This window comes from Empidonax traillii, unplaced genomic scaffold, assembly GCF_003031625.1.
Source record: "Empidonax traillii isolate 1590-97213 ecotype Southwest subspecies unplaced genomic scaffold, ASM303162v1 scaffold263:size1499331, whole genome shotgun sequence".
NCBI lineage: Eukaryota > Metazoa > Chordata > Aves > Passeriformes > Tyrannidae > Empidonax > Empidonax traillii.
In genome coordinates this window covers 27780-41394 of record NW_020955456.1, presented here as the reverse complement: position 1 = coordinate 41394, position 13615 = coordinate 27780, and the positions used below count along the sequence as shown (strand labels likewise).

General features: G+C 45.0%; 1 protein-coding gene across 3 annotated transcripts in view; it reads left to right on the top strand.

Annotated features, from left to right (window-relative positions):
* The window catches only part of TTYH3 (tweety family member 3), a 73992-nt gene that overhangs the window by 54417 nt on the left and 5960 nt on the right, over positions 1–13615 (top strand). Inside the window, exons 8-15 of one of the 3 annotated variants that reach the window (XM_027889516.1) lie at positions 576–631; positions 1877–1969; positions 2090–2182; positions 2922–3058; positions 5023–5199; positions 6138–6213; positions 8322–8423; positions 8606–11941. In XM_027889516.1, the coding sequence (XP_027745317.1) occupies positions 576–631; positions 1877–1969; positions 2090–2182; positions 2922–3058; positions 5023–5199; positions 6138–6213; positions 8322–8402 (713 nt within the window). In that variant the 3' untranslated portion in view covers positions 8403–8423; positions 8606–11941. Of the gene's footprint in view, positions 1–575; positions 632–1876; positions 1970–2089; positions 2183–2921; positions 3059–5022; positions 5200–6137; positions 6214–8321; positions 8424–8605; positions 11942–13615 lie in introns of those variants that run through there. The other 2 variants (XM_027889515.1, XM_027889517.1) reach the window with 2 other exon arrangements.

Here is a 13615-nt window from a genome sequence, read left to right as displayed (position 1 = left end):
TATTGAGAGTGGCAGGGGAAAGCCTGATATTTGTAATTTGTGTGTGCTGACAGTTGATGTAGTTTTATAGAGGGCTCACGAGGGCACCGGGCTGGTTTCACACACATCTGAATGAAGAGGAACACAACACTGTCTTCAAGCCTGGAAATAAATGATGCTGCGGGCAGAGCACAGTATCAGTTCTATCTGGAAATATATGAGTATGTCTCCACTGTACTGTAGTTGGATTTATCCTAGACTGATGTCTTGTCTTAAGTTTATACAGTGGATAGTGCTGACTTCTGAATAAAATTTTTTTATGTTTTATTTAACTTTTTAATGGAGCAGCCCCATTGCCTTTCACTGGCTTTAAAAAAAAAAAAAAGGAAACAAATCAAAGGCAGTTTACATCCCTTTCTCTAGTGCTATCTAAGCACTGTAGTCCTACATGGAGAGAGGGAACTGATTCCATTTATATTGCATTTTCATTTTGTGCATTGCTTTCAGAACTGAACACCTGCCTCGTCGCAGTTGCAAAATACTGCAAAGCTGGAGTGATGTATCTGGCCTAACTTTCTTCTCTTGTGTCTTGGTAGATATTCTGCGCTATTACATGACCTGTAGTGCTGGATACCCCAACCCTTTCCAGCAGGTGAGTGTGAGCACCCTAACTCCCTTCACCCCTGGCTCTTGTCATCCTGCAGGGTATAGGTGAAGTGCTTTTGATGCCAGCATGCAGCAAGTTGCAGGGTGTTGGCTTTAAGCAGCACTCCCAACTGTTGGTTAAGCTTTGGTAGCTCCTTCCCGGCTGTGCGGGAGGTGGCACTGTGATTTAGTGAGGAGATTTTTTCCAACTTCATCACTACCTGCACATCTTCAGGTCCAGGGTGCCCCCTCAGAAGGGCCTGTGTGTGATGTGGGGAGGACTATGGCTTTTGTTGTGGTACCTCTGTTTACATGGTGCTTGTCTAAGAGCAGCGATGTGGAGACAGAGCACCCACAATTGATGCCAGGGTGGGAAACTGCTGCTTCCTGCTTTGAATCTCTTCTTGAAAGTTCTTTTGGGGTAAACAGTGGCAACACTCCACTCCCAAAATGCAGCCACTTCTGTGGGTGAAGGAGTGATTTTCACATATGCCTCTTACAAACCCTTCAACATCCAAGGGATTTTTCCTGAAGTACAAATGTGAGTCATTATTGTTTTGTGTGGGGGCTGACGAACAGCACCTGGGCCCATCCCAAACTTGGTCGAATGTATCAGAGGCCAGATGAGCCCACACCACCCACCGTTTGGCAGGCCCCAGCTACTTCACCATTTATATTTAGGACTTTTTAAAGTTTGTCTTCCTCTGTTTTAAAGGGTGGGGTAAGAACACTCCAGGCTGTGGTGTGATGCACTGTTCCTATCTGTTGCATTGCTGGTTGCTCCCTGTACTCTCTGACATGCTATTGCATGTGAAATTCTTGTGGATGCTTTAACAGGATGTGAAGGCTGCACCCTAATACAAACAACCTCTGGTGTTAACATTAAATCTTTCTCATCCATCTGATTTAGTAAAAAAAAATCCAGCTGTATTCTGTGGTGAGAACTCGAGTGCTTTGTGTCTTTTCTTTCTCCTTCCCCTCTGTCCTAGAGCCAGCCCCAGCTGTGTGTACAGTTTGCATATGTGTTTTGTTCTTTGTTTGTTTTTTTGGTTTTTTTTTCTTTCATTTTAGAAAGTTCCAGTTTGGTAAAACTCAAGCTTAACCCTATTGCAGCTGCACCCTTGTCAGACAACTTTAACTTGTACCATTCGTGCTTCAATATTTAGGAAATAGGATTTCAGTCTTTTTCTAGGGAACCTTTTGGTGCATGTGGCCTGAACTGCTGAAACATTGCATGTTTTGTGTTGAGCAGAAGCTGTCAGGAAGTCACAAGGCTCTGGTAGAAATGCAGGATGATGTTATGGAACTCCTGAGGTCAGCGACCAGAGAGTACCCCAACTCCAAGGTAATTCTCCTCGGGTTTGCTCTCCCTGCTCTTCCTGGCTTCCCTCAGCCTTGTACAGAACCCAAGACCAGCTCCTGCTAAGCCATTCCCTTGCAGTAATCAATAGCTTGTTCCTTACAGGAGTATCTTACTCGGATCCAGGAGGTTTTGAATTCAACAGAGATCAACTTGCAGCAGCTGACAGCTTTAGTGGACTGTCGGAGCCTGCATTTGGTGAGTGCTCAGTAACTGGGCTTGATCTGAGAAAGAACAAAGGGGGTGTATAGCCTATAACCTACTGATTATTTTGGAGTTTCAAATCTCTAGTGTGCCAGAACAGTTTACGACAGCTTTTTGCTGATTGATTCCACCAGAAAGGGGAATGGGAATTTGGATCAAGTTAGCTTTCTGCTTAAAGATCAATACAGGGAAGTAGATAATGGGCCTTTATACATCAACAAATTGGAGCCATAAGGTTTCAGGGGCCTTCAGCTTTGGTTTGGTTTTTTTTGTCTATAGCACATAACTGGTTGCCTTTCCCATGGAGCTGCAGTGTAGCATGGCCTAGCTGTTGTTCCAGCTGTGTCTCTGAAGGCAGATATAAATGCTTGTGTTCTTGGGCATGGGACATAGTGAGGGAGCTGAAAGGCTTCATGAAAAAATATGGTATCTTCAGTTGGGTGGATAAATTTGCCTTGGCCTTTTTTTTCCCCCTCTCTGAAAGTCTTATTGTGTGGGGTTGAAAATATTTCCATGTCTAAATCCAAGCTGGGTTTTGGGAGGGGAAATAAGGGTTAGATCAGTTATGAAAAACACTTAAGGTCCCTGAAATTAAAATAGAAATATGCTATGGAAAAGGGACTGCAATCTCTCTAAGCTGTTTCAGAGAATGTAGTTTGGAGAAGGGCTTTTAAGTTAGAACTCAATGTTAACTCTGTAGTGATCAGGAAATTCTGCTCCTTTCTCTCTGCAGGATTATGTCCAGGCTTTGACGGGCTTCTGCTATGATGGAGTGGAAGGCCTCATCTACCTGGTTCTCTTCTCCTTTGTCACAGCCCTCATGTTCAGTTCCATTGTCTGCAGCGTCCCACACACTTGGCAGAATAAGAGGTATAGAGAGGGTTTAAATCCTGTAGCATTGTAAAGCTCTTTCCCAGTGAAGACTGGCTGTTGGATTTGTGCCCGTGAGCATATGGAGCTCATTCCCATATGATCCCAGGAGTGTGAAGGATGAGGATTTATAAGCACAGGTCTAACAGGAAAAAAAAAAATGTTGCCTTTTGCTCTGGCTGTGGTTAATACTAACATCTGAACCTTATTGCACTGGAATATTCTGTGTGCAGAGTATTCAGTCCACTGTAGAACTGTGAGTCAAGTCAGAGATGAATGATTATAGCTGTAATACAGAGGTAATGCTTGAGCTGTTGCCATCTCTGTAAAGCTCCTATTCTCTTGCATTGCTTTGAGGCATTTGTTCTAGTATGGGGAGGAGAAATGGAATAAGAAGCAGTTTACACTTGCCTTTTCAGCTTTGCTCAATCTGGGGCGACTTTGCATAGATAATGGAAACCAATTGTTTTTGGCAGTGGTATGGGCAGGTGAGACCCTTGCAGATTGGAACTAGTATTAATGATGGTAACCAGGCTGATCTGTAAGTCTTTGGCAAACCTTCGCTTCACTGACTGGCTGCTGCCCCACGTGCAGCTGTTAAAAGAGCACTGAGTTCTCTGTTCTTGCAGAGGAGCAGCACAGTGCAGCAGATTCTCTTCTGTGGTCCTGAAACGTGATTTTTGTGGTCTAAGCCCAGGCTGAAGGTTCAAAGTAAAATGGAATGTCCTGGACAATAGCAGGAAGTCAGAGCCAGCCAAGCCTGCAGTGCCCACAGAGAAGTGGCCTTGGGAAGTGCGTCAGAGTAGCACTTGACAAAATGGCTGGTTTCCTCACCTCTTCCACATGCAGCTGCTGCAGAGACCTTACCAAGAAGAGCATGGCAGTCTGCCTGTTTGAAGGAGAAAGCTTTACCCCGTGGCATCTCTTGGGCTGCCTTCCCTGTGGGCTGCTGCCTGCCCTGCCAACCCCAGCAGGCTCAGGCTGCTGCTGTGAATTGAAGGGTTCCCTCTTGCATTCCCTGGAGCACCATTTCTCCCTCTGCCTCCCTCTGGGAGGTGGAGAATGCCATGCTTTATTGCCTCTGAGAGACTGTACAGGCTGCAATTCCCCGATCTTCAGTGCCACCATGTGGTACAGAAGCTGCAGGTGGTGTGTGGGATGTTCTAGTGATGCCCATGCTGTAGAACCTTTTACTAGCTTGACAAGCATGAATAGAATATATTTTAAACCTTGGTGCTTTGCCCCATAACTAGGGAGATAAAATAGCACTAAGTATTATATAGGAGGGGAAAGAGAATACTATGGGAGAGGGGGAAGGAACCAGCTGGCCAACAGTTCTGCTCTATATTGGAGTTGATTTAAAATCCTGGCATTTTTGAGAGGATAAAGCCTTTAGACACAAATTTCGCAATTTAGTTCTATAAAGAGTTCTATGCTTTTGCTAGAAGCTGAAGCAGACCCTTTTTAACAAGAATGGGAGTTCAGGGAAGTCTACAGAGACTAATCCTTAAAAGCTCTTTGGACATGTCTGCAAGAAATGGAAGGACTGCAGTTTTGAAGGGTGCTTTCTCTGGGGTGTATGGCACTACATCCCCACCGCCTCTCTTTTTTTGTTGTTTGTTGAGGTTTTTTTAGTGCTGTACGTTTTGGGATGTGTGTCCATCCCTTGGTTGTGTGCCTGGGCAGTTGCAGAGCTGTGCTCTCTGCCAAGCCCTGGCAGAAGACCACAGGGAGGTTGTAGGGGATCACGCAGTGTACAGGTCCAGATGGGATCTGTGGGAGGTCTGAGTCACTGTGGTGTAGGCTGTGTTTGACACTGCCACCCTGAGGCATCCCAAATGGGTGTGAATGTGGAGGTGTTGGAAGATGGTTGGGAGGTTCCCAGGATTACCATGGTTTCCTGCAAACCCCACATGTGGGGGTGATTGTAGGGTTCTAGGAGGAACTTTTTCTCCCTCTTGCAGAGGCTCAGATGATGATGGGGAAGAGGAATCAGCTGCTCAAGGGAGTAGACAGACACACGATAATCTGTACAGAGTGCACATGCCCAGCCTCTATAGCTGTGGGAGTAGTTATGGCAGTGAGACCAGCATTCCAGCAGCAGCACACACAGTCAGCAATGCTCCCGTCACGGAGTACATGTGAGTATCCCCAAAACAAGCTTGCCCAGATCACTTCATTCTGATTTCTGTTGTCACAAGTGCTGCGAGGTTGGAACTTCTGAACAAGCGGTAGAAAGCGATGAAGGATTTTGGCCAAAGTGTCAAATGGCAAAATGGCATGTTTTCTGGATGATTGGCATCTACTGGGAGAAGGGAATGGCTTGACAGTGCTGCAGTAAGAAAGAGTTTTATCAGACAGCATGCTCCAAAATGTGAACAGCTTTGTCCTCCAGGATTTAGAAATCTGTCAAGAGAAAAGAAGTAGGAAAGTGTTGTCTGGGCTCCTTATTACACAATGAATCTGATCACCAGAAGACTTAATTCTTCAGACAGAGTAGTCTTGCCAGAAGATTTTAAGCCTCCCAAGAGACTGAGAGCCAAGACAAAACCTGTGGGCTATGTCTTCCTACAGTATTTGCAGTCAGCTCTGACAGCTGTTGCGGTTTGGAGCTACCTAGTCCAGGTGGGATCTTCAGAGGTTTCTCCAGAACTGCCTAACCCTGATCACACTTGGACTACCATCAGGGCCCATCTTTTTTGGGGCTGCCACATCGTTTTGTTCATCCCCTGAGACTTTGTCCTCATTTTATCTCCATTTCTGCAGCTTGGCAGGTCTGATGCTGCAGGGAGGCAGATTTTTCACGCAGGCCTATTTTTAAATCACTTGACATGATTCAGTGTGGGCCCTTCTGAGTAAGAAGGTAAAAATAGTGCTCTTTCTGAGGAAAATTATAGTTTTGTGCCATTGTCTGAAAAAAAGGGGGACCCACCTGGCCTGCAGGAAAAGCTTTGAGGGAGACTGACCTGATAGGGTAGTTCTGGGGGTGTGGATGCTCTGTCCCATGTCACCATCAGAGACCTTCCCCGGAGAAGCATGGCTCATGCCCCCTGTTACCATGTGTGTCTTCCTTTCCTAGGAGCCAGAATGCAAATTTCCAGAACCCCCGTTGCGAGAATACCCCGCTCATTGGCCGGGAGTCCCCACCTCCCTCAGTAAGTCTCTCTTTACTGCTCCTCTCTGCTTCAGCAACTTTGGGGAACACACGTTTGCCACTCCAGTGTACTCCCAGGGGAGCTGATTGTGCAGCCAAACACAGGATCTGGCCCATAAATGGCAACAACTTGACTAGACAAGCCATGTCTCACCTGCCACGGAGGATGAAACCCTGCTATGCTTCTTTGGACATTGCACGTAAAAAGAATAAAACTCAATCAATTAGCACTGGTAATCCTATGGGCCCAGTCCTGCCACCACTGAAGTGCATGAGTATCTTGATGGGTGACTTCAGCAGGATGGTTCACTTGCATGCAGTGTACTTGCTATCTGTGGCATTGGTTCCTCAAGTTTAAAAAGAAACTTGTTAAAACTGTAAATTCAGAGTTATTGCTGAAACTCTCTCCTTAATCTGCCCTAAAGAGATGGTAGGATGAAACCTGTATTCTTTTTTTTTTTTTTCTTTGGTTGAGATTTTTTTTTTAAATCTTTTTTTCACAACTGTTTTACTTTCTTTAGAATCTATTTTTGTATTTAATTTCCTATGGAGGAAAAAAAAGGAAACTTTCATGGAAGGTTTTGGTATTTGGAGTGGCCTGATAGCCATTTCTGTATGCTGGATAAAACATGGACTTGCCTTCATGTCTGTGTAAGAACTAGATGAATCTTGTCCTTCGCTGGATCCTGTAAGCCTTACTTACAGGAGAATTTTGAGAACATGCCATAGCAGTGCTCACAGACTTGGTGGTGTGATTACAGAGGATTGAGTAGTAGCATATCTAATGATCAGCCAGTCTTCAGGTATAGGTAAAAAAAATACCCTCTGTGGTGCATGGCTCAAATTCGTGGGAAGGGGAGGAAGAGGAGGCTGGAGGAGTAGGAACCGTGGTGGAAAAGAGGACATCACATTCATGGTTTCACTTCAAGAGGACCAGTTCATCTTGCTGTAGAGAAAGTGGCAATGCGGAGAGTTGATCCTTGTCTCTGTCCTTGGCCAAACCTCTTTTCACCCTTCACAAAGAGGTTTCCTGACCCCTGGCACTCCAACCACGAGCTCTGGTGGCATTATCCGCTCTCAGCAACGAGATGGTCCTCGGGAGAAGAGCTGATGTGCTGCACCAGTGCAGTGTGGCACACGCTGTACCGCTGGCATTCCCTGTGGCACCAGGGCACTGCCCCCCTGGTACTGCCAAGGCTTGTGTTCCTTCCAATATCCTGCTTCCCCCTGCCCTGCAGCTCTTCTGCTTCAGAGAAAGCACACTCCTTTCCACAGGGGCTGTAGCGAGGCAAGACGTTCCCTGGTTCTTCAGTAGCTGTTGGTGTTAATACCCTGAGGGGGGATCCGAGTCCTGGTGCCTTGAGCTGGTTTCTGAGAGGAGATAAAGATACGATTTTTCAGAGTAACTTGACTTGGCAGCCATCAGTGTGGGCTATAGGGTAGCACAGGAGCTGGGGAGAAGGAGAGTGCAGCGCTGCACCTACAGACAAAGGGGCTTCTCCCTAGACAAGACAGGGAGCAGACTATAAGATAAGTGTGTTTTCTGGAGGGTTGTAGTAGACAGGCAGCGGAGAGAAGAAAAATACTGTCTACTCTCATATTGGCAGGCAACGGGGAAAAGCTTTTCTGGGATTTTTGTATTCACAGCTCTCCATAGCAGGTGGCTCAGACAGAAGAAATTGTAACTTTTCATAGCAAATTGTCTGTGGGAGGAGAGAGCTGAAAAGGGAATACCAGTGCACATGTCCCTGCCTCTTTTTGGGAGGGAGGAGAGGGGGATAACCATCCAAGTAGGTTATGTCCAGTGGATGGACAGAGCTGACCTCTTCCATTTAGCTTTCTGTGAACAGATGGTGAAAACTGAGATGTGATGATCCTGCTGCATTGTTTGTCCGTTACTTTTCCTGGCTTTTTGTTTGTTTGTTTGTGTTTTTTCCTTCTCTCATTCCTTCTGTTTTCTCCTTCTTGCCACAGGGATATTCCCTTAGGGTTGTAGAGCCCACCTTGTCGCTGACACACACACCACAGCGTTTCACTTGCTTGCACTGTGTTTTTCATGCACGTTGAGGCTGCACTCTCTTTTTCTCTCTCTTTCTTGCGTCATCACAGTTGTATTTGGCTGCCATGGACAGTAGCAGCCATATGAGCTGGCAGCTTAAGCCCTCGGACAGTGCACGGACATACTGGTAACAGCGCCCGCAAATGGAACAGGTACTGGAAAAAAAGGTCCTTCTTGCTCAACCCCTTCTCCACTCCCAACCACTCCCTTCATCCCTGCACTGTTTATCCCAGGCCAGTGCCTTTTATTTCTTCACATTCCTTCCCTCTGCACCTCCCACCCCATTCCCTCCTGCCAAGGGTTAAAATTGAAATCCGTTTTGGCTCTGGTGCAGACTCAAGGAGCAATATCAACCTTCTAGAGGCTTCTGGGGCACGTTATGAAGGTTACAGGCGCCTTGGAAAAGCCACCTCACAGCAGCTTCAACTCAGAGTCCACACTTGAGAACAGCTTGAACTGAGTGCTGCTCAAATGCAGAAACAACCTTGCCCTTCAAATGCAATATAGAAGTTCTCCCATCACAAGAAGCCATTTTCTAGAAGTAAAGAGAACCAATCTAGCAGCTTTTCAGTCGGGACTGGTTATCTTAATTCAGCTTTTGGCTTCCCTTGAGCCCTCCTGCTGTTCTGTTTGTCTTGACTGGCCGTAACAGCATGTGCCCAAAACCACCGATACTGACCCGCCGCAAGCTTTTAGCTCATTCAGAGGATTTTTAATTAGCTGAAAGATCCTGGCTGGTATTGGTGGCCTGTCCTGAAGAGTTACTTCATTGCCTGTCAGATCTGTGCGCAGCTTCTCCTTTTATCCTTGCACTGAAAGTCAGAATGCAGCAAGTTTAAAAAAAAAACAAAAACAAAAACCAAGCAACAACTTCCCTAAAGGACCAGACATAATCACTAAGATCTGTTTCATTCTGTTTCAAAACCTTTTGCTGTTCTGTTTGTTCTGTGTGTGTCCAAATCATCCCATCCGTGCCCTACAGGCTCTGTGAGCAGGGCCCTCCTAGAACCATTTCACTGTCTGAATTCCTCATGGGCTGTAGTTGCTGATGTTCTCCAAGATAGCTGGTGTTTCTTCCCTCACAGGGGTCCATGGCAAAGCCCCATGCCTACAGAAAAGAGTAGGTGGTCTGCATTTTGTGGGTTTTTAGCTTGGTTAAATATAGGGTATAATTAGGGCTACCAGACAACTCACCTGGAGTGAGGGACAGTGCTCCTTCAGGGGAGCTCCAGTCATGCAGTAACGGGAAGCTGTTGGTTCCAGCTGGAACAGAGAGAGCCCATTGCCTTTGGCTCACGCAATCAGTGACTATCTTGCATTCTTTTCCCAGAAATACATGTGCATAAAGCTGCTGTTCCTTCTTCTCTGCTGTTCTTGTCGGAACTTTTGTCAGCCTTGCGTTGAATTCCTTTCTGTCGTGTTGGTGCTTGGTCTGCATCCTTGCTGGCTCTTGCTGCCTGCCTGCCTGCCTTGTGACCTGCTGGGAAGGGGCTCTCCGGATCGGGTGTCTTGATGTCCTCTGCATGAACGCAACCAACCTTGTCTGGAAGCATGGTGCTGCCACCCCTGGGAGGGTCACAGCTTTTCTTCACTCTTAAGTCTTGCTAAGACTGCTCTTGGGCCTCAGCTTGTGGTGGATTTTCTGCTTTCTGGTTCCTGCAGGTGGTATTGTAGTGATGTTAAATGGATCTGTTCCATGAAATAAAATTCTGCTGGGGGGGGAGGTGGGGAAATTCTAGTGCCTTCATTCTGGACTTGAAATCGCTGGGCTGAAACATGACCTGATCCTAGTCTGCACTGTCTTCTGTTTATCTGTGCTCCCACCCGAGCTTAATGTGGCTGTCTGCAGGGCTATGCAAAAGCCATTGCATTCTTTCCAAGGCTTTAAAAACAAACAAAACAAACAGAAGCTCTGTTCTTTTGACTTGAAAAACCTAAGTCCCTTTGAATTCAGAACCCACTGGCTGGAATTAGCTGTTTCCCTGCATCTTGTACCTCCCATGCATAATAAGACCAACCCCTGTGTGTTTACTGTGCTCTAGTTATTTGAGATCAACCTTTCAGAACTTGAATCCAGAAGCTTTGGTCTTTATTGGATTACCTGAATAGCTCTGGCAGGAAATCAAAGCCAGGGTAGCTCAAGAGAGATACACGTGGGTTTTTAACCACAAATAGTAAATAGTTTGTACTCAGAGTCATGGTTTCATATGGTAAGTGATCTTTCAGCATAGCTTAGTTAGCTGTGAAGTACTTATGGAGTTCACAGTTCACAGGAGTCAGTGGAATTTATGGCCTCTAAAATGAACTGATTATTCCCCTAAATTATTTTTTTTTGCCACCAATGATTCCTTTGTACCCAGGCTATATGTGTTAAGCACCCGAATAGTATGTGCTGGCAAACCACACCTATGAAAGTTCATACCCTCAACAAGGCTGAATGTGAAGGAGAGACTTTAATTTTCTTTGGAGAAATACAGAAATAAGCTTGTGTGCAATCAGCTGTGTTTGTCCTAACTGGCTGGTAAGTGACTGAGAGGTGTGCTGTGTTGAATAGCACAAGCAACCACCAGAAATGGTAACAAGGAGTCTTTCAGGTACTTTTTAGGGAATCTGGCAGTGAGGGTAAGGTATGGGTTGAAACTTGTCCTCCGTGCTGTTTTTGAAAGGGTGAATGAGGGTGTATAGGCACATGGGTACTTCCAGTGAGTGCTGGAAGAATGACTGCATTGTAAATGTTCTTTAACCTTCTATGAAAGCTCCTCTTTAAAGGAAACTAAATGCAACTGTGTACCTTGTAGCTGTGTACCTCAGAGTGAAGTCAAAGACCTCCTAAGTCCGAATGGTGCTCAGGCCTTTTGTCTTCAAAATTACTTTTTAAAGGAGCTAAAGGCTTAGTGATTTTTTGTTTTTTTTTAAAAAGGAACTGAAGACAGAATCATTTTAACTATCGGTAATTTAGTTTGGTTACATATCCAAAGACTTGCAAGTGTCTGCTGATACATCTTCATCTGCTGGCCTGTCCAGATGTTGGGATCTGTGTGTTCCAGAGCATTTTTCCTGAAGGACTTGGAGGAAGGAGCTACTGTCAATAGCATGTGGAGCAAAGCAGATGGAGGCAAATGCTGTGACTGAAGATCCAGTGCACGCTGATAGAGCTGTGCTGGTTGGGAGGTGCACAGTGAAGTGCTGGCTCTCTACTTCCAGGTTTCAATCATACTTATCATGGTCTTTAAAAATACACTTAACAGAAAGAGTAACTGGTTTAAACTGTAATGGGAAAAGGTACAAAGGTGAAAAAATCCTGAGTTAAGGAGAGAACATCAGCCCTAACTCTGACTACTCAGTCTTGATTTATTCCTTCTGGTGGATTTGCAGGTAGGTTTGAATGTAAAGTGCTTGACTGTCCAGATCTCATGTTCCTAATTACTTTGTTTTAGTGACACTTTTATCAACTGTGGGGTCTTTTCTTGGAGGAAGGAGGGAATTCTTTTCGACTTCTCCCTCGGTGATAGGTGTACTTTGTACATCCTTGAAGTGCAATTCATCAAGTGGCCCTTCTTGATTTTAATGCTCTAAAGGAAGTTGGTGTTGCATGTTGTGTGCTGAACCTATATGACTTGTCCAGACAGATGCACAATAACCTTCCATGATCTGAGATTATTTTTTTCTAAACACTTCTTACAAACCCCTAGCACCTGGAAAAGTTCTGTGTTCATACTCATCTCCTATTACACATCACCATACAGAATGCAAATGGCAGACGAGCAATCAAACACATTTTCCCTTCTAAGACTTTCCTCTTAACATGATGTTTGGCTGGTGATTTCAGCATTTCATTACCTAAAATGTGCCCTACTTGCTCTGTGAGAAAGTTCTTTGACTTCTAAGCCTATCTGAGCCTATTGGGTTAGTCTCATATGTTTTAATAATGCCCTAAACTTTATTTCTAAAACAGTAATCACATTTATTAAACTGTATAGAATATAGTCCTTAAAGTGGCTCAGCTTGCTATTTTCTATCTTTTGCCCTCTCACTGACAAAAAATACATCTTAGAAAGAACAGATGTACCCTTTGTCTTCTAAATATAGATGCTGTTTCTGGGCCAGAGTTTTATATTAAGATCCGTGTTCTGCAGAAAGTTTTCCAATTATGGAAGACACTAAAAGCTGAGTGTGCAAATAAGCCACAGGTGTCTTCATCTTATGCCGATGGGATCAGCTCTGCCAAAGGGAGCAGTTTCTCTCTTCTATTGTGCAGAGGTTCAGCCCGGGTCAGTCTTTGAAGGAAAACCGATAAAATACTGTTAATTCTCTGAAAACCCCTATGGACAGCTGAGCTTTTGAGAGCCTAAAGATGCCTCATAATGTTCTTTCCCAGTGGGCAAGATAAATCATACCTCCTGGTGTGGAACTGCCTTTCAGTTGTCTCTTTGCCAGCTTAACTGGCTATTTTATGTGGTTCAGTTTAAAAGGTGATAAAAAGTCAGTATGCTGAAGAGCACTCTTGGGAAGTAAGCTGTGGATATTATAGAATTATTCAAGCTCCAGCAGGTATAAAAAGAGGAATGAAATGTCTGTCCTCATTGCTTGGTTGTTCATATCATGGTAGCACAACTCCAGAAGCAGTAAAGTGGTCACAATGAAGACATTGAACACACTGGCATAAGAGGCAAAGTCTTTTGTTCTCACTGCTGGATATTATTTACATACTTTTCAGCTCATTATTCAAAACCGAATGACATATGTTACCTCAGTAGCTTCTGGGAGCTGTTTTAGATTACCTTGCTTAAAATAAAAAAGGAAATAAGAACACCACCACCCCCAAATCGAAACAGCTTCTCATCTTTCTGACCTGCTCTTCTCACCCCCACGCTGGAGTCTTGTCTGCTGCTGCACAGAGCACAGGTTGGATCCCAAGCCACAGTGGGCTGTTACCCATCGGATAACTTAGCTAATATCATCCTGTTTGATGGCAGCCTGTTTCCAGATGGGCAGGGTCTGTTCTTTCTTGAAATGTAGAGATTTGTTCTTCCACATTTTCCTTTCAAGCTGCCCATTTGTGGCACGAGCAGTCTTCTGATGCCCTCACTGCCAGAAAGTGAAGTGTAAAATGCAGTGAGCACCCATTTTCTTTTCAACCTCCTTTTCTGGCATGGTTGAAAGCAGTAACAAGATTAAGAGAGGATGAAGGTGTGAGGTGGGTTTTTACATCTGCATCATTCCCATTTCCCTCTCTTCTCCCAAGTGACCTATGTCGTATTTTGACTTAGTGACTATTGGATTTCCTCTTCTGTAGAGAGCTTGGATAAATCATTAGCCCATCTGTACTGACCTGGCCAGCACC